The following is a 23,997-nucleotide window of genomic DNA, read 5'->3' as shown; positions in this document are numbered from 1 at the left end:
ACATACTGTTTCTTCTGCCAAGATGCTCTCCCTACCCCAAGACCTTCCTGACCACAATTCTGCTCAGTTAATTCCTCCTCCCACCCCATTCCCCCCCAACACACTTCTTGTAAGACTTAGGATTGATTACTAGGACCTTAACTCAAATATTACTTCCCCAGAGAAGCCCTTCCTAACTGCCTCAGCCAAGACAGAGGTCTCTGGTTTCATAACACTAGAGTTTTTAATTATACCTTTTTTTAGTGATTATTGGAGCTACTTACCCTACTAGCTTGTAAGTGTCATAAGAGCAGAGAACATGTCTTTTTTTTTTTTGCTAACTGTATCCCTGTGTTTGGTACATGTGAATATTTGATAGATGAATGGTTGACTCTGGAATGTTTGATTGAAAACCACTTGTCTTCGTATGAGTGTCCTGAGGAACTGCAATTTGATCTGAAAGCTCACATTCTTCATTTCTCATTTTTCCAGTACTTACAATAAATGGTCTGTAGTTCCATAGACTTTCCTTCTCACAAGACGTAGGATTTCTTGTTTGTATATTACTAACTGTATTAAGGTTTAATAAAATTCAATACGAGGCATTGTTTTAGTATATGAAATTATACCTTTGAGCTCATATTCTGATTTGTAGGTTAATAATACAGGACTTAGGGAGGTTCTTTTTCAATTCTTTTTAAATTAGGAAGTGAAAGCAGGTGGGTTGGGGTGGGCCTCAGGATCTTGTGCCCTGCTCAGGTAAGCCACTGGCCTGATGGAAAATTGTAGTTGATCCACACCGGCTGAATGGGAAAAATTTCTGACACTATAAGGTGTAGGAAACCAGGGTATAGAGAGAGATAGCCCAATGAAGAAGGTTCACGCCCTCTTCATTTTCTCTTAGTTATTGGCTTGAGCTTAATTATTATATCATAATAGAAGGATGTTGCTGGATCACAAATATAGTCTTGATTTTTCATTAAGAAATTTTGAGATTTTTTCACTTCTAAGTACCTTCTTATTTCTAATTCCATGTGTTCACTAACACTCTGGAGGCCATACTTTATGACTGTGGCCACTATTTTGAGCTTTTGTAACACTGAGATATTTGGAGATTGCATAAACTCTTCCTTTAGAAGATCCTCCAACAGAACAGCATTCAAGAGTCCCCACTGAGTCCTCAGGCATAGGGCTATTTTTGCTTTACCATACTCAGATTCATGAGCATTAGAGGCACAGACCTAAACTTAAAAGTCTTTCAACATGTTCGTGAAGAAAAACAAGCCCAAATCCAATTTGCGATACCCTCAATAGACCTTTCTGTGAAAAGCTAATATCACTCCTTATGAAGTAAATCTTAGTTTAGACTATTTTAAGTGTCACACATATTTAGATATTGACATACAGTACTGAAAGGTATTGTCTTGGGGATGACAGAACAATCTCCATTATCCCCACTGTTGATAGATAACAGGGGTATGGGTAATCCAGAATGATGGATAGTCCAGAAATAATTTGTTCTTGATTTTTGAGTGAATTTTTATGATCAAATTTGAATTTGGACGTGCAATCTAGTGGTTAATGCTGAACCTAGTAGTGAAGTCATGGCCTGAAGAGATGAGTCACCCAGCTTACTTCATGATGGAAACAGCTCTCTCTCTTCCTGACTATAAGATTTCACTTAAGACTTCACTGGAACAGGATAGTTGAAAGTTGATTTACAAGGACTTCTTGGCTAAGTGCAAAAATAACCTAAACAGAGTGTGACGTCCACATCACAAAACGCTAAGTAAAATAGGTGTTAGCAATTAAAGATTTCAACTGAGTGACTAGTTAACCAAATATTATAGGTCAAGTTTGTCAGTATGAACAAAGGGTATACTGTACTTTCTGTGAAAGTGGTCTTCTTACTTTCACCGTACACTGACATCATAAATGTTCTGATTCACTGCTTTCTTCCCTTTGCCCATGTGTGCCAGAAAAAATGTGAATCTTATACTTTTGAAAATACAGGTGGTTTATTTACCCTCTAATCCCAAATGAAGAATGCTTTTTCCTTAAATTCAAAATAGTGACATTTTCATAGTCATCCCTTGTCTTTGGAATCTGTCCACTTCTCTTAGTCTTACCACCTCCGTTGTCCAAGCTACTATTATCTCTCTCACCTGGACTGTAGCAGTGGCCTCCCAGCTGTTTCCATGGACGTGCTCTTGCCTCCTTCATTCTGTTCTCCACGTGGCAGCCAGTCATCTTTTTGACATGCATCTCATTATGGCATTCCCACATCTATAAAATCCATTTCTCCTATGCTAAAGATCAGTGTTTTTAACTTGGCCTGTAATGCCTGAATGGTCCTGCCTACCTGGCCAGCCATATCTCATGTCACACCACACCAACCACCATGGTCTTCTTTTCAGTTCTTGATCATTCTACGTTTCCTCCGCCACCCTGAGGGTTTTGCACGTGCTATTCCCTCTCCTTTTCCACTGGTTAATTCCTACAAATTTTTCAAATTTCAGCTTAGTTGTTACCAAGGCCAAATATTTTCTATTAAACATTCTTATAGGACCACATACTTCCTCTTCGCAGCAGTTACTACAGTAATTTTCAGTTCATTTCTGTGATTCTTTGATTAATTTTTGATTCTAGACTATAAAGCCCATGGTGGCAGATACCATGTTTTGCTCACCATTGTATCCTGTGCCTTGAACAGTGCCTGTCACATGATAGGAGCTTAGTGTGTGTTGAATGAATGAGTGAACAATTAATTTCTGAGCGTGAGAAGCCAGAGAGATATGGAAACTCACAAGATTTCCTCTCACTTGATACTCGTTTAATGGGCAAAAAAAAAAAAAAAAAAGTTAGGGGAGGGGAACAGATATGCAACACCGAACCCTTCTGTACTTACATTTTCATTGGCTTTGCAAATAATTTAATGTGCAGTTGCAAATAAGCTGTTATAGTTCCTTTTGTTTTATGAGACTGGCTTGTTTTTTGTTTTGTTTTGTTTTTTGAGAGTTTAGTATTTTTATTGTACTGAGCACATACATAAGGCAAAGAGCCATAGCATATTATTATATTATTATTAGCATATTCTTTATTACAAATGATAATTTTTCTTTATGCCCTTTACCCAACATATCACTCCCCAAACTCTCTCCCTTCCTCTCCCCCATCTCTAGTATCCTTAGGTTTGTTCTCTCCTGGAAGTTCAATGTATCGTTGTGGTCTTTTTCTTTCTTTCTTTCTTTCTTTCTTTCTTTCTTTCTTTCTTTCTTTCTTTCTTTCTTTCTTTCTTTCTTTCTTTCTTTCTTTCTTTCTTTCTTTCTTTCTTTCTTTCTTTCTTTCTTTCTTTCTTTCTTTCTTTCTTTCTTTCTTTCTTTCTTTCTTTCTTTCTTTCTTTCTTTCTTTCTTTCTTTCTCTCTTTCTCTCTCTCTCTCTCTCTCTCTCTCTCTCTCTCTCTCTCTCTCTCTCTCTCTCTCTCTCCCTCTCTCCCTCTCTCCCTCTCTCCCTCTCTCCCTCTCTCCCTCCCTCCCTCCCTCCCTCCCTCCCTCCCTCCCTCCCTCCCAGTTATAAGTGAGAACATGCAATATTTCTCTTCCCTTGTCTGGCTTATTTCACTTAACATAATTTTCTTCAGACTCATCCTCATTGCTGCAAATGGCAGAATTTCATTCTTTTGTGTGGCTGAGTAGTATTCTATTGTGTATATATACCACATTTTCCCATGGATGGGCAGTGGTTGGTTGGTTCCATATTTTGGCTATTGTAAATAGAGCTGCGATGAACTTGGGAGTGCAGGTCTCCCTTTGACATGATGATTTCCATTCCTTTGGATATATACCCAGCAGTGGGATTGCTGGATCATCTGGCAGTTCTATCTGTAGTTGTTTGAGGAACCTCCATACTGTTTTCCATAATTGCTGTGCTAATTTACTCTTCTACCCACCAGTGGTGTAGAAGAGTCCCCTTTCCCCACATCCTCGCCAGCATTTGTTATTCTCAGTCTGTTTAATAATGGCCAGTCTAACTGGGGTGAGATGATATCTCAATGTGGTTTTGATTTGCATTTCTCTGATGATTAAGGAAATGAACGAGGACCATAGCACACCCAAGAAAGAAAAGCAAGAGCGGATATCCAAGCATAAAGAGAATTTGCAGCACACACAGGCTGAAGAGGAAGCCCACCTTCTCACTCAACAGAGACTGTACTACGACAAAAACTGTCGTTTCTTCAAGCGGAAAATAATGATCAAGCGGCACGAGGTGGAGCAGCAGAACATTCGGGAGGTATTTATTATGTTTGTAACCATTGTCGTTGATTTATTAAGCTATGTGAGGCCATGTCTGTTTTGTCCATTCCAGTATCCTTAGCTTTTATAGCCTTTAGCACAGTGTCTGCCATAGAACAGGTATACAGAAAAAGTCAGGAAATTAATTTACCATTGATAAAAGAAAGCCCATTTGCAGAACGAGAAAACAACTTTTTCTAAATAAATGTAATAGAATTTTATTGAACACATATTATAGGCCGTATCATGCAGTTAAGAATCAAAAGAAATAGAATAGAGAATTTTTGCTTTCAGCCTGCTTGTCAAGGACTTGTGTTTTTGTAACTCACATGAAAAATTTAAATGACAGTATGATGCTCTATAATTAAGTTCATTCATTCAGTCATCCAGCATGTACAGGGTGCCTCCTTTGCCAGGCACAGTGCTTTGCCGGGCACTGTGCTAGATGCCAGGGCTACCCAGAAGCTGTACTCCCTTCCTTCAAGTGGCCCCAAGTCTAAGAAGAGAAACAGGCTTGTAACAGACTAATTACAATATAATACGTTAGGTACAATAGTAGACATAAAAAAAGTATCATGGGTATATAGTCGTGAATGGGCTTGGAGGATTCGGTGATTGATGAGAAGTTAATGTGCCCAGAGTTCTGGGTGTGTGGAGTAGGGCGGCAGAACAAGAGGAGTCGGAAGCAGAATGTGGAGGGCCTTGTCTAAGGCAAGGCGTTTCGATTTTAGCCTGAAGGCGGTGCATGGCCGTCAGAGGCTTTTCAGCAGGGAGGGAAGTGAACTGATGACATTTTTCAGTGTTTTGAAGAATTAGTGCGTCCATGCGAGGGATAAGCTGGAGTGCTGAGAGGCAAAGTGCAGTGAGGTCAGCTAGGTTGCTCTTTCTCTAGTTCTAGCCTGGAAGGGACAGTGGGGAGAGAGGGGGGAGATTAGATCTGAGTGACATTCCTGAAGCAGAACTGACCAAATGGATGTGGGAATTTCAGAAGAAGGAGGAGTCACCATTTACGTGTGTGTGCGCGCATGGTGGGAAGATTTAACTTAAGATCTGTCCTATTAGCACATTACAAGTATGCCGTACAGCACTGTCCACTATCATCACCATGCTGTACATTCTCTCTCCAGAATTACTCATCTTTCATAACTGGAACTTTAAACCATTTGATCAATATCACCCCATCTCTCCCTTTTTGGTGATCTCATTCCACCCAATCTCTACCCTGAAACAATCACGCTAATGTGGCATATGTTTTTCCAGGTTTTTTTTTTTTCCTGTATACATACGTACAGTTTTTATATTATACATGATTTTAACTTTACAAAAATGAGATTACTTTGTATCATTGGGGTTATTTGATTTGTGAGCAGTAGGAACAAACTCTGGCTGACTTAAGATGGAAAGGAATTTACTGGAAGGATATGGGGTAGGTGACAGAGCTGAAGAATCAAGCCAGAAAAGATGAAGAACCAAGCTGGAAAAGTAACTTTCCGTGTCCTAGAGAGCAGAAGATAACAAATGCTCCTCAAGGCACTGCCATTTGGATGTATCGCCTCCAACCATTTTTAACTTTTGTATCATTTCTGTTCAAGATTCAAATTCCTCGGAGAAAAAGAACAGGATTGGATAATGTGCCTTCTTGCTCAACACTCTCCCTGATTCCAGATAGGGTGGAGTAGTTTCTTAAAGCAAAAAAGGGAGCTTGTAAACAAAGGGAAAATGGATGCTGAGCTACAAAAATTAACCGATGTCCACTATACTGGTTTTTTTGTTTGTTTTTGGTTTTTTCCATTTACTATCTAGCAGGTACAGCTCTGCCTCATTCTTTTTAACCTAGTAGAATTTTGTTGTATGGCTATAAAATCATTTATTTAATAAGGCACTCACTTTTCAGTGGGCATCGTGCTTGAAGTATTACAATATTACTAACCATGCTACAGAGGACATCTTTGTACATAGATATTTTCCACATACACAAGTTTTATTTTCTTGGTTTTTTGTTTTGTTTTGTTTTGGTGGCTGGCTAGTACAGATGTTTGAACCCTTGACTTTGGTGTTATAACACTGAGCTGTAACCAACCGAGCTAACTGGCCAGCCCTATATACAACTATTTTTGTAGGATATATTCTTAGAAGTGAAATTTCTGAGTCAAAGAGTATATACAGTCAACCCTCCATATCCATGGGTTCCACATATGTGGATTCAACCAACTGTGGGATGAAAATATTTGGGAGAAAAATTGCATCTTATTAAACGTGTATATTCTTTTTTTCTTTGTTGTTATTCCTAAACAATATGATAATAACAATTATTTACATAGCATTTGCACTGTATTAGATATTATAAGTATTCTAAAGATGATTTAAAGTAAACAGGAGGATGTGCATAGGTTATATGCAAATATCGCACTTTTTTATGTAAAGGACTTAAGTGTTCATGGATTTTGAACTGAGGGAAGTCCTACAGTGAATCCCCCATGGATACCAAGGGACAACTGCACATCTGAATTTTTAAATAGATATTGCCAAATCGTCTTCTAAAGGGGTTTATACTCCCACCAACAAAGCATAAGAGTGCATGTTTTCCTATATCTTTGCCAAAAATGAGTATTAGCAACCCTTTTAATTAATGAAAACATTTAAAAGGACCACCATAAACTGGGTCGAACCTCTTCTATCACCACTGCACACAGACACTCACCATTTTCTAACCAGTTGTTGAAACTAAAACCTGAAACTGAGAAAACATTAAATATCATAGGCTAACAACATTTCCATTTAAGTTTGAATTCTAGTTTCTTACTTACCCTCAGTGGGCATGAGAATACAAATTTGGCATGAGCGAGATCAGCTTCTTTTAAAGAAGTCAGTATCACCTCCATTGGAACTTAAAATAGAATGCTTAGAACACAGTTGGGGCAGGGGGTATCAGGAAATGCACCGTGGGGCCATGTCTTACACAGCAGGTAGAGTCACATAAAGTATGGTAGTGTGTTTAGGGACCATGTGGTATGAAAAGTACACACATTTCAGCACTGAGCCCACACTCAGCTTGGCAAGATGCTCACAGCCCATGATGTGGGCTCAGGGAAAGGGAGCTACATGTCTCTCACCTACACTCCCTCCAGGGCATACGTACATTGAGTGCACTGCTGGACGGAATCGCCTATAGCATTGTTTGGTTTTTTTGGTTTTGTCCCCCTCATTTTGTTGAATTTGTATAAGCTAAAGGTACACATGATGTGGCTCAAATGTATATTGTGTCTTTTGTACAGATAGAACAGCCATTGTGTCTAGCTAAAGCAGAGGAACTCCTCAGAATATATTGTATCACACACTGAAAAAGCATAAAACAGGAAAATATAAGCCATTCATTGGGACATCTTTTACTGAAAAATGTTGAAAATCTAAAATCCCACGTTTTAGCTTCAGTTCTGCTTTATAGAAGTTGTATGACCTCAATTCCCAAATGCCTTACTATTCATATATAAAAGGGGTAAATCCTGCAGTCTTACCACCTCGTAGGGTTGCAGTTAGGATTGCATAAGATATATGAAATAACTTAAAAATTGAAAGCACATTACACATTTTTATGTAGGCACAGCACTGGGTTCATGAATAATGATTTTTTTCCCATGGTTTAAAATATTATAGGCAGCTTACCATCTTACACATCAGCAACTTAGATGTACAAACTAAAGGTAAAGGGAACAACCAAGAATTGTAACAGAAAAACCATTTCAGTATAAGATTTCTCTCACTCTTCTAATAGTTTATACAATCTACATTTAAGATATTAAGAGGCACTTCTGAATACAGAAAAATAATAGTCACATATTTAGATATTCTGAAGCATTTTTTTACGGTCTTTCATTTCGTCTTCACAAGCATGGTAATTCATCATGGGTACTGTTATCCTCACTTTACACCTGAAGAAACTAAACCATAGATTAAGAGCCGTGACCAAAACAATATACAGTGAGTCAGTGGAGAAGCTGAAAGTGACTCACACCCTAAGAGTTTTTTTCCATTGATTCTCGAACTTTAGTAGGTATTAGTATTAGCTGTGTAGTTTGTTATAAAGACCAATCACTTCTAACCCAAGAGAGAAGCACTTGACTTCTAAAAAATGTTTGTTTGCTTTGTCTTTTATTTTGTCCCCCCGCCTACCCTCCATGAATTTCAGGGCTCTGGGCAGTTCAGACTCAGTTTGGACTTCTCAATTTAGGAAAATGTGGGATATATAAATGCTCAATATTGGGACTCCTGGAACTCAAAGGCCAAAAATGATACATTGACATAGGAACAAGACCTTTACCCATTTAAAAGACTTTCCTTGGCTTTCTCTTGGTCCTTGGTCTGGGATAGCATTAATCTGTGGGAAGGGCTCACTGTCCTTTGGTGCCACCTAGGGGCCAGTTACTGATTTTTAAAAGAAGAAATTTGATGGTCTGGGTAAAGAGGAAAAATAAAACAAGGAAAAGAAAAAACACAGGAGGAGATGGGGAAAGATGCTCTAGGAGATTATCTTTTATTCCTTAAAACAAATTTAAATTGCATTTATACTTTGGATATTTCTGCACTAGAAAATAAGTTCCACGAAGTGATGTACTTGTTCACTGTTCTACTCCCAGTACCACAACAGTGCCCAACACATAGTAAAAGCTTGACAGCTATTTGCTGAATGAATAAATGAATGATTAGTGACTGGGCTCTGGTATTAGATGCTGTGCTGTTTAAAGGACTTCTCTTCAAATGGATAGAGGGCCCAAGTGTACAAGCTATTCTCACCCACAGCAATAGACAAATGTTATTGATATTTCTATGAAAACAAAGGACTTGCATTTTCTCCCATAATGGATGCTATCAGAGAAGAGAGGCACCCTATTGTTCTAATTTAAAGTCCAGCTCAAAAGCTTTCTCCTTTCTGTGGCTTTCCTAACTAGTAATAATACCATCCTTTTCAGAAATGTTATAGCATAAAACCTTTACCTCTTTTATAGCACTTATCACTTCCAACCTTGCTCTCTTTTCTTTTAAATTTGCACATAAAACTTATTTTCCTGTACTAATTAAAGTTATTTGGTTTGCATGTTAATTGAAACTTATTTTAGCTAGCTTAAGCCAAAACCAGAGAATTTACTATAGAAATATTGGAATGTCTCATAAAACCCAATAGCAGTAATATAGCTGGACCTACAGGAGGGCTTAGAACCAGTCAGGAACTTAGGCATCAGTATGTTCCCTGCACTTTTTTCTTCTCTCTTTTTTTATTATTATTGCTCCAAATCCCAGCTTTCTCTAATCCTCAGCTTTCATAGCAGTAGATGACTACCATACATGCAATTTTTATATGCCCCTCAATCCCAGTCACACATAGAGATTAACTGGTTCTGAATTTCAATTCCAAATTCCTAGTAGAGAAAATAGATTGGCCCAGTTGGGCCACCTGTCTACCTCTGATTCAGCTGTGAGCTGAGCATATACTTCAATAAATGTCTATTACACTTTTCTATCAGAGTGTTAGCAAGTTGAGGACAGAAGTCATGGCTTAGTAAACATTTTTAGGTACCCAGAGCACATGGTTCAGATCTTTATATAGTGCCATTTAGGAACTATTATTGCATTGGTGAATGAAAAAAATTTCACCCAACTTCCCCTGTTTTTCTAGTTTGCTTTCCTTCACCCCTTCAACAACCTAAAAGAAAAAATGAAAGACATGAGTAGAACTGAAAAGAACAGAGTAATTAGATATAGAAATGATCAAACAGACTGTAATGGGAAAGATGAAAGGGAAGAGATCTCATCTGCTTTTTCCCAGCGTGCCCTGAACTCTGAAACTTTAAAAAATGGATAATTGGCCTACTTCTGATACATACAAAAACAGGGTATTTCCCAGAAAGCTAAGAACATTGCAGATACTATCAGTTTAACTCAGTTTAATTCTCAGACCTGATTGCATATTATAATCACCCGGAAAACTCTTAAAACCAATTGGCATCAGGGCCCTATCCCAGACAGTTATCAGAATTTCAGGTTGTGGGACTCAAGCATCTTATGTTTGACAAGCTTCCTCACGTGATTTTAATGGGCAGCCACAGTAAAGAAGCTCTGGTTTAACTGAAGAAATTTATTTAAACCTATGCATGGCACATTACCTTATTAAGGTTCACAGCAACTCTTTGAGGTAAAAGGGAGTCTGGTAGAATTAATCCCATTTTACAGATAGTGCAGTTGTGATTGCTATGAAGTTGCCCATCTTGTAAGTGGTAGACCCATGAGCAGAATCTAAACCTCCAGGGATTTTTCCTCTAATCTCATTAAGTCCTGCTGCCAAACACTAATGGGCTTAATTAAGAGATTGTTAGTAGTGCTATTCCTTGCCATCCCTCATGTAGTTGTGTATTCCTCCCAATTTGTCTCCATTCATCTCTCTCCGTTTATCTTTTGTTCCTAAATGCAGGAACTAAATAAAAAGAGGACACAGAAGGAGATGGAGCATGCCATGCTAATACGGCACGATGAGTCCACCCGAGAGCTAGAGTACAGGCAGCTGCACACGTTACAGAAGCTACGCATGGATCTGATCCGTTTACAGCACCAGACTGAACTGGAAAACCAGCTGGAGTACAATAAGAGGAGAGAAAGGGAACTGCACAGAAAGCATGTCATGGAACTTCGGCAACAGCCAAAAAACTTAAAGGTAAGAAGAGATAGAAGTAGTTCCCTACTTGTGCTCCTGGACAGAGTTGGACTGGATCAGTGGTGTCTACACCTGGGTGATTGTCAGAGTAACCTGGGCAACTTTTCAGAACCACAGATTTCTGGGCCCCACACCTACTGAATCAGAATCTCCATATGTAAAGCACAAGAGTCTGTATTTAACAAGCTCCTGAAGAGATGTTGCTAGGCAAGCTGGTTTGGAAACCATACTACGTGATCTCTTAGTTTTTCTTTGTATCCATTATGTAATTTCTCTGAGCCCTTCATGACCTACCCTCTTCAAATTGGACTAACAGCAGTCCATGGTTTTAATCCTAGGAAATGAGAAATTTATATTGGTAGTAGCTACCTTGAGTGCTACTGTAATGGGAAGGACTCTAAAGCCACTTCCAAACTTAGCAGAAAAGAGTGTGAATTATTAGTAATGTCTGTCATGGGAATCAGGAATGAATCTACTTTTGCCAAGCATTTACTACTCCTGCACTAGAGATATGTGGAGGAGCTCCTTTGGCCCTCATTGCCTTCAGCTAATTTTAGCTGACCACCAATTAACATTCTCTATGTAATAAGCCACCGCTATAATTTAAGGAGGACATTGTCAGTGTTGGCACAGATGTGAAGCCAACCTCAATCACACTGGTCATGCACTTCTTTTAGCCAGATCCTAAACTGTCTAATTAGTGATCCCTGTCACCATAAGTCCTCAAATGTTCATGAAATGCATTCATGACTATGGGGCAACCTGATGGAATGCCTTCTAGATTTAAAATAATACATTCCACCTTCTCCTTGCCAAAATGCACATTTGATATTGCTAGATGCAAGTCAACCTCTTAATGGGGGCAAAAATCTAAAATCACATTTCTCTTTCAGTTTGTGCTGAAATCCAGTAGAAATGGGTTAGGATATAAAGTACTACCCAGATGTTCTCCTTCATTGCTTTGTTGAGGAATTGCTATAATCCAGAGCAGTGAGAACTGGCTTGTATAATGCTATCCTCTTTCTCACTTGGAAACAGGGGGAAATAACAAAAAGCAAACAAAAAAAGGGGGGAGGACAATAAACAATAGAAGACAATGAAAATAATTACCAACCTTTTAACAATCTAAGCTTCAAAATATTCCACAATCTGTTTAGAGTTGTCATCCCTCCATTTTGATTTTGAAGCTATTTGTAAATTCAAAATTACTTCTGTTCATTTAATATGAAACCAAAAAGCATTGATAGGGTTAACCCTTGTCTGTGCCATATGTATTATTTTCATTATTATTGATTAGTAATGTGGATCACTGTACCAAAAGACAGATGGTTCCAACACTTGTATCATTATAATGGAAGGTTTTCTGTATTTAATGATATGTCTTTATTTTCCCTTTGTCACTTTTCCTACACAGGCCATGGAAATGCAAATTAAAAAACAGTTTCAGGACACTTGCAAAGTACAGACCAAACAGTATAAAGCACTCAAGAATCACCAGTTGGAAGTTACTCCAAAGAATGAGCACAAAACAATCTTAAAGACACTGAAAGATGAGCAGACAAGAAAACTTGCCATTTTGGCAGAGCAGTATGAACAGAGTATAAATGAAATGATGGCCTCTCAAGCGGTAAGTGGTTAGGTTTGGTGCCACGGCTTCAAGAGCTTTGGGAGTCAAGAAAATTCAAGATCCAGCTATTTGTTTCCAAGATGATTCTTGCACAAATTTAGGAAATTGGTATTTTTCTGCCCAAAGAACTGAGGAAACGACGACGCTGAGTAAAGCCAAGCCAATGTGGATACTTGCTGGAGTGTGTCTTATAAGAAGGAACTCAAGGAATGATGGCTAAATCAGACCTGGGGCACATAGGGACTTTAAGGGCAAGATGTGATAGATACCGCATACAATATCATATGATTTACTGACTACCCACCCCTCCCCACCACCACCACCACAACTGATGTCAAGCATGAATGAATAAGACACAGTCCCCACCCTTAGGGAGTTCACAGTCAAGTGAGGAAGTCAGATACACAGACACATTCATTCAATAAACTTTTGCTAAGAGTCTGTGTTCAGCACTGTGCTGAGCTCAGGGAGAGAGCAATGAGCTAGATAGACCACTGGGCTCTGTCTACACACTTTTGTCAGACAAGCCAGGAGGTGAGATAACTAAGCTATAATAATGAAGCACAGTAGGTGCTTTGAAGTTGAAGGTTCTGGGTGCTATGGGAGGACAAGCGGGAACAACTAATCTGGTCTAGGGAAAGCTTCCCAGTGGGCTCCAAGAGGCTTAAGGGAATTCATCGAAGTGAATAGGTTCCTTGAAAATGGACCTACACAGTCCAAACAATGAAAAGAGTGCAGATGGGGACTGAAAGAACTTTGGTGTGAGCCCAGAGTTTAAGGATGAAGATTGTGGGAACTCAAAGTGGAGAAGTCATAAAGGTCTTGTCAAGCCAGGAATGGGAGCTTGCCTGGTAATTCAGTGAAGATTTCACAAGGAGATGGGTCTTAGAGAGTAATAGTTTACAAATAGGCAGAAGAGGAAAAGTTATTCTTGACAGAGGATACAGTATATGCAAAGATTCAAAGGCTTGAAAAAGGATGGCAGATTTGAAAAACAGTGAGTAGTTGCTATGGCAGGAGTGTAGAATGCTTATTTAAGAAGAAAGCAGGTGGAGAGTCAGGGGTCAGATCCTCAAAAGCCAGGAGTTTGGACATTAGTCTGTAATACTATTTACAGACTAATGAGCTGTTTTAAAGCCTGTTATATAAAGAGCTGTTGAAGCCTGTTTTAAGAGGATCATATTTGTGTTCTAGAAAGATGTTGGAAGTAATGTGGCAGAGATAGGTAAAGAAACCTGTTAAGAAGCTATTGTAATAGTCAAGGGAGAAAAAAATGATGAAGGCCTGAACTGAGAGAGCATGCTAATGGAGATGGGGAGAGGGAGAGGGTTTGAGAAATATTTAGGAGATAGAATAGATAGAACTTAGTGACCAACCAGTCTTGACAACAGAGTGGAGTGGTATAAGTCATCATTTTACCAAGATAGAAAAAGAGAAGTGGGGAATGAGTTTGGATGCCTGGGGAGATAATTGGCCAAGCTATGGATATGGTATCTGAGCTACGTGGGTGTCCAGGCAGAGAGGTACAGATATGGAATCTGTAGTTCAGGGGAGATATCAGGATTAAAGACAAAAAGTTAGACATCATTGCTATATGCGGCAGTTGTAGCTGTGAGGAATAGAGGAGATCTGCTAAGGATGGGAGATAGTATTCGGAGGGGGACTAAGGACACAGAGACTGGTGGATACCAGCACTTTGAGGGCTGAGTGGAAGTAGACAAAAGAAGATAAATAATCAGAGACATGAAGAGAGCATGTCACAGAAGTTTGGTTGTTTTTTTTTAAAGATGACCAGTAAGGAGATCCTAACCCTTGACCTGGCATTGTCAGCACCACGCTCTCCCAAGTGAGCCAACCGGCCATCCCACTATAGGGATTCGAACCCGTGGCCTTGGTGTTATCAGCACCACACTCTCCCAAGTGAGCCACGGGCCGGCCCTAAAACAGAAGTTTCTGATTGATGATCTCAAATGTTGCAGAGACCAATTAAAATAACAGATGTTGAGGTGTTCATTGGATCTAGCAGTGGATTTGTCCGTTGCTTGCACAATCGGTGGAGTGATGGAGTTGGGAGATATTATAGTGCATGGAAAGAGTGATTATAACATGAGATAGAAACTGTAAGTGAAAAGCTGGCTGGTGAGCTCAGTTGGTTAGAGCACAGCCTTATAACACCAAAGTCATGGATTCAGATCCATGTACCAGTCAGCTGCAAAAAAATAAAAATGAAAAACACAGAAGAAACTAAGTGAGACTGCTTTTCCCAGATCCTCATCAGGGAAGGAAAAGAGAAAGAGAACTGCTGCAAGAGAAGGAGATAGTTAAAGGAAGACTTCGGTTAATTGGAAGGGGTTTAAACATGTTCTTTGGCTGAGGATGGGAGCTAGTGCATTCATTCATTCATTAGTCCATCCGTCCATCCATTCATTCACTCATCCATCCATTCTGTCATCCATACATCACGAATTCATCCATCCATCCAGTATTTATTGAGTGCCTACACTGTGCCCCAGGCATCCCAGGATACTGCGGTGAATAAGACAGTCATCAATCATGTCTTCATAGAATTTATAGAGGAGTGGAGGAAACATACACTGAAAAATTCTACTCCATGTAATGGCAGAGCAAGTGCAATAGTCAATAGAGTGTAAAACAGGAGAGCTAGCCCCTTCTGCAGAGTTGGGAAAGGCTTCCCTGACATATGATTATTTAGGCTGAAGAACTGTATCTGTAAAGATGGGAAAGACAGTGGTGCTGTTGAAGAATTCACAGAAATCCATCATGTTTGGAATGTAGAGAACTAGGAGACTTGCGTGAGAATAAGACTGGAGGGGTAAAAGGGCTAGATCATGTAGGGTCTTGCAGATTTTGTTAAGAATTTTGCCTTTATCCTAAAAACAATGGGAAGCCATGGAAGAGTGTTAAGCAAGGGCCTGTCATCAGGTTTGTATTTTTGAATAATCACTCTGGTGATCTGGTAGAGAATGGCCTGGGGGGTGTCAAGAACGTAAGGAGATCATTGATGAAGTTGCTTTTTTTTTTTACCTGGGCACAAAGGAGTGGTGACTAGACTAGAAAGGGGGGCAGTGGGGATGAAGGGGAAAGTGACTAAATTTGAGAGCGAGGCAGGAGGTAGAATTGAGAGCCTTTAGTGACAGATTGAGTGTGGAGAGTCAGGTATTAGGATAACTCCCAGTCTCAGCAAAATGGTAGATGACAGTGCCATTTACCTATATGGTAAAAAAGGAAATGGAGCAAATGGGGAATGGAAACGGAAGATGATGAGTTACTATTAATTGTGTTGAATGTGAGATCCTGGGAAACATCCAGGTGAAGATGTTTCCAGTAGACTGGATAAGCTAGTCTGGACTTGAGAAGGGAAGTCTGAAACAGAGGTGTACGTGGGGGAGCCATTTGCATATAAATGTAATAGAAGCTTTTGGAACAGATGAGATTCTTTAGGAAGAAGAGGGCCTAGGCCAGAGCCCTGAGGAACATCCACATTTAAGGGCCAAGTAAAGCAAGGAGTAGCTGGAAAAGGCATAGCCAGAGTGGGGAGGAAAAAATCAAGAGAGTATAGCATCTCAGAAGGCAGGAAACAGAGTTCAAGAAGGAAGGGGCAATTAACAATACCAAACGCTGCTGAGAGGTCAGGTAAGATAAGGACAGCTTCACAATTGTCATTGGTGACCTTAACAAGAGCAGTGGAAGTAGAGGGGCAGGATCAGAATGAGTGCAAGGTGAGCTGTGCAGGGAGAGGCTAAAGGTGAGAAGGAGGGGCGAGAGTTGATGGGCACATAGACGTTGATAGGATTTTTGCCATATTAATCTTCATATTCTTAGCAACGGCAACAGTACCTGGCATGCAGCAAGAGTTCAGTAAATGTTTGTTAGGTAAGATGGGAGAACAAGATCAGGAATATAGGTTCATGATGGCCTTTGCATGGAAGGAGAGAAATGGTCTTTCTTCTGAGACAGGGAGGAGATAAAAATATGTATGATCATCACAGCTATCTTTTCCTGCCTGCTTACCATGTGCTAGGCACGGTTTTAATAACTTTATAGGCGTTACCCCATTTCATTTTTGTAACAGTAACAAACCCCTTTGAGGTAGTTACTGTTTCAACTCTAATTTACCAATGAGGAAACTGAGGTTTATTGAAGTAAAGCCACTTGCTTAGGGCAGGAATTGGCAAACTTTTTGTGTAAAGGAGCAGATAGTAAATATTTTAGTCTTTGTAGACCACGGGGTCTCTGTCACAACTACTCAGCTCTGCTATTATAGTGCAAAAGCAGCCATAGACAATACATAAAAGAATGAGTGTGTCTGTGTCCAATAAAACTTTATTTACAAAAACAGGCCTCTGGCCAGATTTGGCCCGTGGGCTATAGTGTGCCAATCCCTGGGTTGAAGGATGGCATCACATGGCTAATTAGTGGTAGAGATAGAATTTGAACCCATTTGGGGGGGAGCCTGTACGCCTATATGCTTGGCCACTGCTACATTGTATTGTCTCTGTCACATCCTTTTCTTCAGTTAAAGCCACTTTAGAAAACAGACATGATATTTACCTATACTAGGATATTTACCTATACTCTCATAAAACTTTTTAGTGGACTTGGTATCTGTAACTTTGGGTGATGAATACCAAATGCTGGAATGTCCTCTGATTTCTAGTGCTGGGCCTTTTATGGAATGAAAGCTGTTATAGAACAACATAGTTACTGACGTTAATAACAGAATGCCAGAAACAAAAGAAGAAGGAGATTTTTCAGTGGTCTAAACAGCTAGTAGGATGAGCCTCTCACCCACTTGGCCAGGACTTACAGCCACTAGTGCAGTCAAATAGAAAGGATGGGGGCTGGCCAGATAGATCACTTGGTTAGAGTGTGGTGTTGCTAACACCAAAGTCAGAAGTTTGGATCCCCATACCAGCCAGCTGCCAAAAAAAAAAAAAATAGAAAAGAACAGGGCTTTCACTTCCTTTATTTTTAAGAAAACTCTCATATCGAGGGAATCAGTAACAGTCCTCACTGGGAGCCAGTAAATCCTTTGGTGTTTATCTGTGAGTATGTTTCTACTGCAGATTGACTGTTTGTTGTGTTTCATATCTCTTTACCCTTCATTTCCCAATAGGGAAAGTGAGAAGAGAACTATTTGTCCTCTTTAGTGGCTTTTAATGAAAGCTGGTTAAGATGAATTATTAGAAGGTACTTTGGAAAATATGATTATATAATCTTTTTGTGTTCGTTTAATCTCTATAGTATATTTCTCCAGAAGTACTAAAAAAAGACACTATGCAAATAACTTTCTAAAACTATTATAATATTTCAAGAAGTTATTTCTCAATCAAGATATTGAGATATATTGCTGTTACAAATTGTTCATAAGGTAGAAAATAAGTATCTTGACAAAGTGGTCTATATGGAAACATGAAGATAAACTCAGAATACATAGAACTATCTAATTCAAAGATTCTAACAGTTCTCAGCCAAACTGAAGGGCTGCCAAATTTAGACAAAATCAAGCCTGGGACAGGGGGGTCATCATTCTCTAGACATAGTAGTACTAATGGCCCCAAACTTTCAACTCTGTTAATTGAGAGGTTGACATTTCTGCTGGCTGGCTTGGCCCATTTTCTGCATAGGGTCTGAGTGTCTTGGTGTATAATACAAAGTTCAGGTGCTGCAGGGAGCAAGGGAAACTTGACCAGACTGTCTTATAATCTAAACTTCACTGCTTCAAACCAGAATATGCCCTTTAAGATTACCATGGCTACTCTTTGTGGGGAAGAGTATTTGAACCACTTGAGTTTTGGATTGGCTGGCTAGCAGGATAATTTTTATAGCCAACTACAAGGGCCAACAGCATTGCTAGGAGTATAACAGTACTGTGGTTGGTATATTACTCAAATTTTACAGATTTGGGGATTCATTTTTTTTTAGAGCTAAGCATATCTAAATGCTTTTAAGGTTTTATTTTAGGGTTAAAGATATCTAAATATGGAAATGGTGTAGTCAAAATGAAAAATAATAATAGTAGCTACTGTTTATTGAATACTTAGTATACATTAATAACTATGCCTAGAGTTTTACATGAATTCTCTCATTTAATTCTCATACCAATCTGAGACAATAGAAACTATTATGGCTATTTTCTTGAGGATGAAAAAAATGAGACTAGAGAGGTTGAGTAACCTGCCAAGGTGACATCTCCAAGTGGATGGTGGAGCTAGAATTCAAGCTCAGTATTCTACCTCCAAAGCCCATGGGCTTGATACCTGGAGTGTGTAGCCTTCCTAATAATTCCTGCTCTGTGGTTTCAGACCGCATTGAAAAGAATGTGTTTTTCGACCTTTGTGGCCCAATGGGCAGACTTTACTGTACTTGATTCCTAACTCTGGATGTGCCCGGGGCATCTGATTTTCTGAGGGGACCTATTTCAGTCCAAACAAGGAAACAACTTCCAGCAGTCACCCAGTGCTGGAAGCAAGGGGTGTATTACAGTGTGTGTCTTCTGTGCCCGCAGTTACGGCTAGATGAGGCTCAAGAAGCCGAATGCCAGGCCTTGAGGCTACAGCTCCAGCAGGAAATGGAGCTGCTCAATGCCTACCAGAGCAAAATCAAGATGCAAACAGAGGCACAACATGAACGTGAGCTCCAGAAGCTAGAGCAGAGGGTGTCTCTGCGCAGAGCACATCTTGAGCAGAAGGTATGAGAGTTACGGTGGGTCCCATACAGCTGGGTAGAGGAGGGATGCGACCTAGGCCCCCATTTATGGAGCCCTCCCTGGTTACACTTTTCACTTCTTATCTGCTTTATACTCCCAGTACCCCTGAGAGGTAGGCATTGTCTGCATTCTACCTGATAGGAAAATAAGGCTCAAAATGGTTAAGTTACTTTATAAGTCTGATCCCACAGCCCAAGCCTTTCTGCTACTCAGCTAGGAAACCCTTAACCTTCACAGCCAGAGGAGTGACATGGGTTACTGAGTACTTGATATGACACATGAAAGGTACAGTGAGCTGATAGCGCGGCTGCTAAATGGCCTGAGGAAGCCAAATGCACATTTGGCTTTTTGGCTATTTTTAAACCAAGAGAAATCACCACTAGAGCTCTTTAAAAAAATTAAAATGAAGATAAGCTGATATTGCCATGCATAATAAATGTTATCCCAATTGAAATATTCATTACTTTAGATAGTGAGGAATATGATGTAGAATAGATTTCAAAAAGCATCTCAAAGCTGTTGAGCATTTATTTGCTTAACCAGTTATTTGCATTTTCTTCCTGTCGTTTCCTGAGACCAGTGTAACAGACTATTTTCCCAGCTCCTGTTCTAGAATTAAATTACCAGTGACCCAGGAGGCATTCAACTCTCTATGGGAAAGCAGCACAATGTAATTGTGCTCGAGTGTCTTTTAGCTTTTCCTGAGCCGTCTCCTGCTGAGACAGGACAGTGACCTAGATCAGCCCAGCTGCTTGGCTTGCTAGAATGGTATTGCTAGCTCCAGGTGGGCCCCAAACATTTTTATTCTCATGAGCAAGTTTTAAATATAATGGATTAGAGACGTTTATCAAAGGACTGTCCCAGCCGTCTTGGGTCTAGTTTACTCAGTTCCTGTGTGTTTGTGTACGTGTGTGGAATGTGTGCTTGCGGTGCCTGTTGGGAGATCCTTTCCATTAAGAACTGCTCATTGTGCTTATTTCAGATTGAAGAGGAGCTGGCTGCCCTTCAGAAGGAACGCAGCGAGAGAATCAAGTACTTATTGGAAAGGCAAGAGCGAGAGATTGAAACTTTTGACATGGAGAGCCTCAGAATGGGATTTGGGAATTTGGTTACATTAGATTTTCCTAAGGAGGACTATAGATGAGATTAAATTTTTTGCCATTTACAAAAAAAAGAAAACAGAAAAAAATTCAGACCCTGCAAAACCACATTCCCCATTTTAACGGGCGTTGCTCTCACTCTCTCTCTCTCTCTTACTCTTACTGACATCGTGTCGGACTAGTGCCTGTTTATTCTTACTCCATCAGGGGCCCCCTTCCTCCCCCCGTGTCAACTTTCAGTGCTGGCCAAAACCTGGCCATCTCTTCTATTCATAGTACACGTCACAGTATTGATGTGATTCAAAATGTTTCAGTGAAAACTTTGGAGACAGTTTTAACAAAACCAATAAACCAACAAAAAAAAGTGGATGTATATTGCTTTAAGCAATCACTCATTACCACCAATCTGTGAAAGTAAAGCAAAAAAATAATAATAAATGCCAAGGGGGAGAGAGACACAATATCCGCAGCCTTACACCTTAACTAGCTGCTGCATTATTTTATTTTATTTTATTTTTTTGGTATTTATTCATCAGGAATAAAAAAAAAAAAACAAAGTTTTATTAAAGATTGAAAATTTGATACATTTTACAGAAACTAATTGTGATGTACATATCAGTGGTGACATATTATTACTTTTTTGGGGATGGGGGGTGGGTGGGGTGAAGAGATCTTGTGATTTTTAAGAACCTGCTGGCAAGAGTTTAACTTGTCATCAGCATATTCTGATTGTATCATAATCATTTTCTGCTGTTGCAGAGGATGTGAATACACTTAAGGAGCTCACAGAATCCCAGTAGCACAAATTGGGCTTTGGCAAATCGTGTATTTTGTGTATAGAAGGAATTTAAGGAGAGGTATTACTTATTTTCATATTGTATTTTAACTGTTTCTCTGATCAAATTTTTTTACTTCCTCCTCCTGTTCCTCCCCACCTCCCTCCTTTTCCAATTCAGTATTTGGAGTTCAGCACTGTCTCTCAATCAGATCATCTTGATCTTTTTCTTTATTTCCCTTCCCTTTCCTAAGTCCCATATCTTGGTCATAAATATTGCATTATTCACACTTTCAAACTGTGTATTTTCTTACAATAAAAAATGATGAAAAAAAAAAGGCTTTACTTCTTTTGCATGCACTTTAAAAACAAAAACATTTTTCAGGTTCCAAGGAAGAGCATGATAACTGTCAGAGCTTTTAATTATATTTGTAAATAAAAGTGTTCATCACATCGCGTTGCTGTGTTATTGTAGCAGGAGGTTTCCCTTCTAGGTTCACCAGCTAATGATTCAGAGGCAGAGCGGCCCTCCTGAAACCATTCACCATGGCATCAGTTGCTCCAAGCAGAGCCATTCAAGATTTTCAGGAAAAGCTGTGTCATCCAAATTCTTCTACAGGGCTGAAGATAGTGTTGCACTGTTGGATGTGGTCAAGCGGTCAGCTGCACCTTTCTGCCCTTAAGAATAGAAAAATGTACGCGAGTGCACCTCCCCACCCCCCAATGTGCCAGTCATGTGTAGGAGCATGAGAAGAGAAGTTGGGCACGCCAAAGGACAAGCAGGCTATGGGGAAGGCATCATAACCAAATATTTGAAATGATCCCACTGCAATAGTGGATCCCCCACCTCATATTCTGCTCTTATTAGAATAATTTATATAACAATGAGATGAAAAATATAACTTCTAGAGTGCCGGCCCGTGGCTCACTTGGGAGTGTGGTGCTGATAACACCAAGGCTGCGGGTTCAGATCTCTACATAGGGATGACCAGTTAGCTCACTCGTGAGAGCGTGGTGCGGACAACACTGAGCCGAGGGTTGCGATCCCCTTACTGGTCCAAAAAAAAAAAAAAACTATATATATATATATCTATATATATCTTCTAGGATATGGTTTTGGGGTCAAGAAAATCTCACTGAGATCTGATATTCTTAGGGTTCTAAGTCCTTGACATTGAAAATTGCTCTTTAGAATGAAGATCATTCTCGCAGTCTACAGGATGTTATCACAGACAAGTGTGACCGGTCATGTTCACTCTGATAGACTAAAGCAGAAAAGTATACTAAAGTTACAACATAATTATCAACATGGGTTAACCCTAACCATAAAACCTTTAATAATCATCTCCCAATTTCCTAAGCAGCTCAATTCCAGGAAGTTTCTATATTAGGTATACCTGAAAATAATACTGGAAAGGTCTGGAAGGAAGATAAATAATTATCAAGAAAAATAGCTAACATATATATTGCAGGCTTATGCTTACCATGTGATGGAACACTACACTAGCATTTTACACATAAGGAAATAAGCTCAGACCTGGGTAAGTGGCAGGGTGGGGTCTGAATTGAGATCTGTCAAAAAAAGACATACGGTCTTCAGTAAGGCAGAAAAACCTCCTGTACTCTATTTCATCCATTTCTCTGCAGTGAGAAATGTCTAGCTAGCTTGTAAAAAGGCCCTCCCTATGTCTGCAAGATTATAGGTGCTATCTTTAAAAAATTCCTTCTCCACATGTTTATCAGTGATGTGTCCCAGGGCACGGTCACCGGAAAGAAGGAATGTGTTTCTCTGCTCCTAACACCTGGTGCAGATTGAGTCTTCCACTTCCTAGTACCTGCCAGAGGCAGCAGTAGGAAAGGCAGGGACTAGGATGGCAGTAACAGAACAGGTATGACAGAGGCTGTGGGCCAGTGTCCTGTATTCTCCCAGGATGTACTAAGCTCCCCTGAGTTGAAAAGAATTATTACAGGTTAGTCGTGCATATTAGTTGGGAAGGGCTGCTTACCTTTGATTTGCGATTACTCATTCAATGAATATTTACTGAGTACCGTATATATCACGCCATGCTAGGTGCTTGAGCTGCATCAATGTATCTCAAACAGGTAAAGATCCTCACCCTAACGGAGTTTACATTAGAGGTGGCAGGAAACTGATAAACAATAATATGATAAATGATCCTATATGGTAATAAGTGCTAGAGATCAAGGAAAACGTAGGGAAGGGTAAGGGACATCAGAAATGCCAGGATCAGCATACATTTACTCGTTCCTTCAAAGAATATTTATTGGGCATCTACTGTGTGTCTAGGGATATAGCAGTAAATAAGATGGATGAGGTTGCTATTGTGCTGGAGCTCATGGCTTGAATCTCCATGGAAACAAGTAAATCAGCAGTGGACTAGGTTAATCAACAGTGACTGGAAGGGCCAGGACAGCGCAAGAACTGGGTGCTACCAGGAGTTTAAAGGAACCGCAGCAATTCCAGTCACGATGTGTCAGGATGCCCACCAGTGAACTCTAATTACCTGGATAAAAGAATTTGTTTCTTGGATTTACCACCATCTGTAATTATTTGCTCATATATCTATTGGAAGAGTATTCCTGGGCAACTGGAAATATGTCCGTATAAGAACTCCATACACTCCTCTGACTAATTCAGTGATGTCTTTTGCCATTTTTATATCAGATATAAAAAATTCATTTTGATTATTCCAGTTTGGCATAGCAGTGTAAGTTTCTCCTGGTGATTACAACTACAAACTAGACAAAATGCAAAAGCAACAACCTGAGG

At 39.7% G+C, this 23,997-nt stretch overlaps 1 protein-coding gene across 2 annotated transcripts in view; it reads left to right on the top strand.

The window, feature by feature from the left end:
- The window catches only part of TAOK3 (TAO kinase 3), a 172,014-nt gene extending 150,405 nt beyond the window's left edge, over positions 1–21,609 (top strand). For both annotated transcript variants that reach the window (XM_063086061.1, XM_063086060.1), the window contains 5 exons: positions 4,066–4,269; positions 10,735–10,974; positions 12,389–12,601; positions 19,131–19,313; positions 20,314–21,609. In XM_063086061.1, the coding sequence (XP_062942131.1) occupies positions 4,066–4,269; positions 10,735–10,974; positions 12,389–12,601; positions 19,131–19,313; positions 20,314–20,475 (1,002 nt within the window). In that variant the 3' untranslated portion in view covers positions 20,476–21,609. The remainder of the gene's footprint in view (positions 1–4,065; positions 4,270–10,734; positions 10,975–12,388; positions 12,602–19,130; positions 19,314–20,313) is intronic.
- The last annotated feature ends 2,388 nt before the right edge of the window (positions 21,610–23,997 follow it).

This window comes from Cynocephalus volans, chromosome 2 (assembly GCF_027409185.1).
Source record: "Cynocephalus volans isolate mCynVol1 chromosome 2, mCynVol1.pri, whole genome shotgun sequence".
NCBI classification, from domain to species: Eukaryota; Metazoa; Chordata; class Mammalia; order Dermoptera; family Cynocephalidae; genus Cynocephalus; species Cynocephalus volans.
This window is presented reverse-complemented; position numbering and strand designations above follow the sequence as displayed.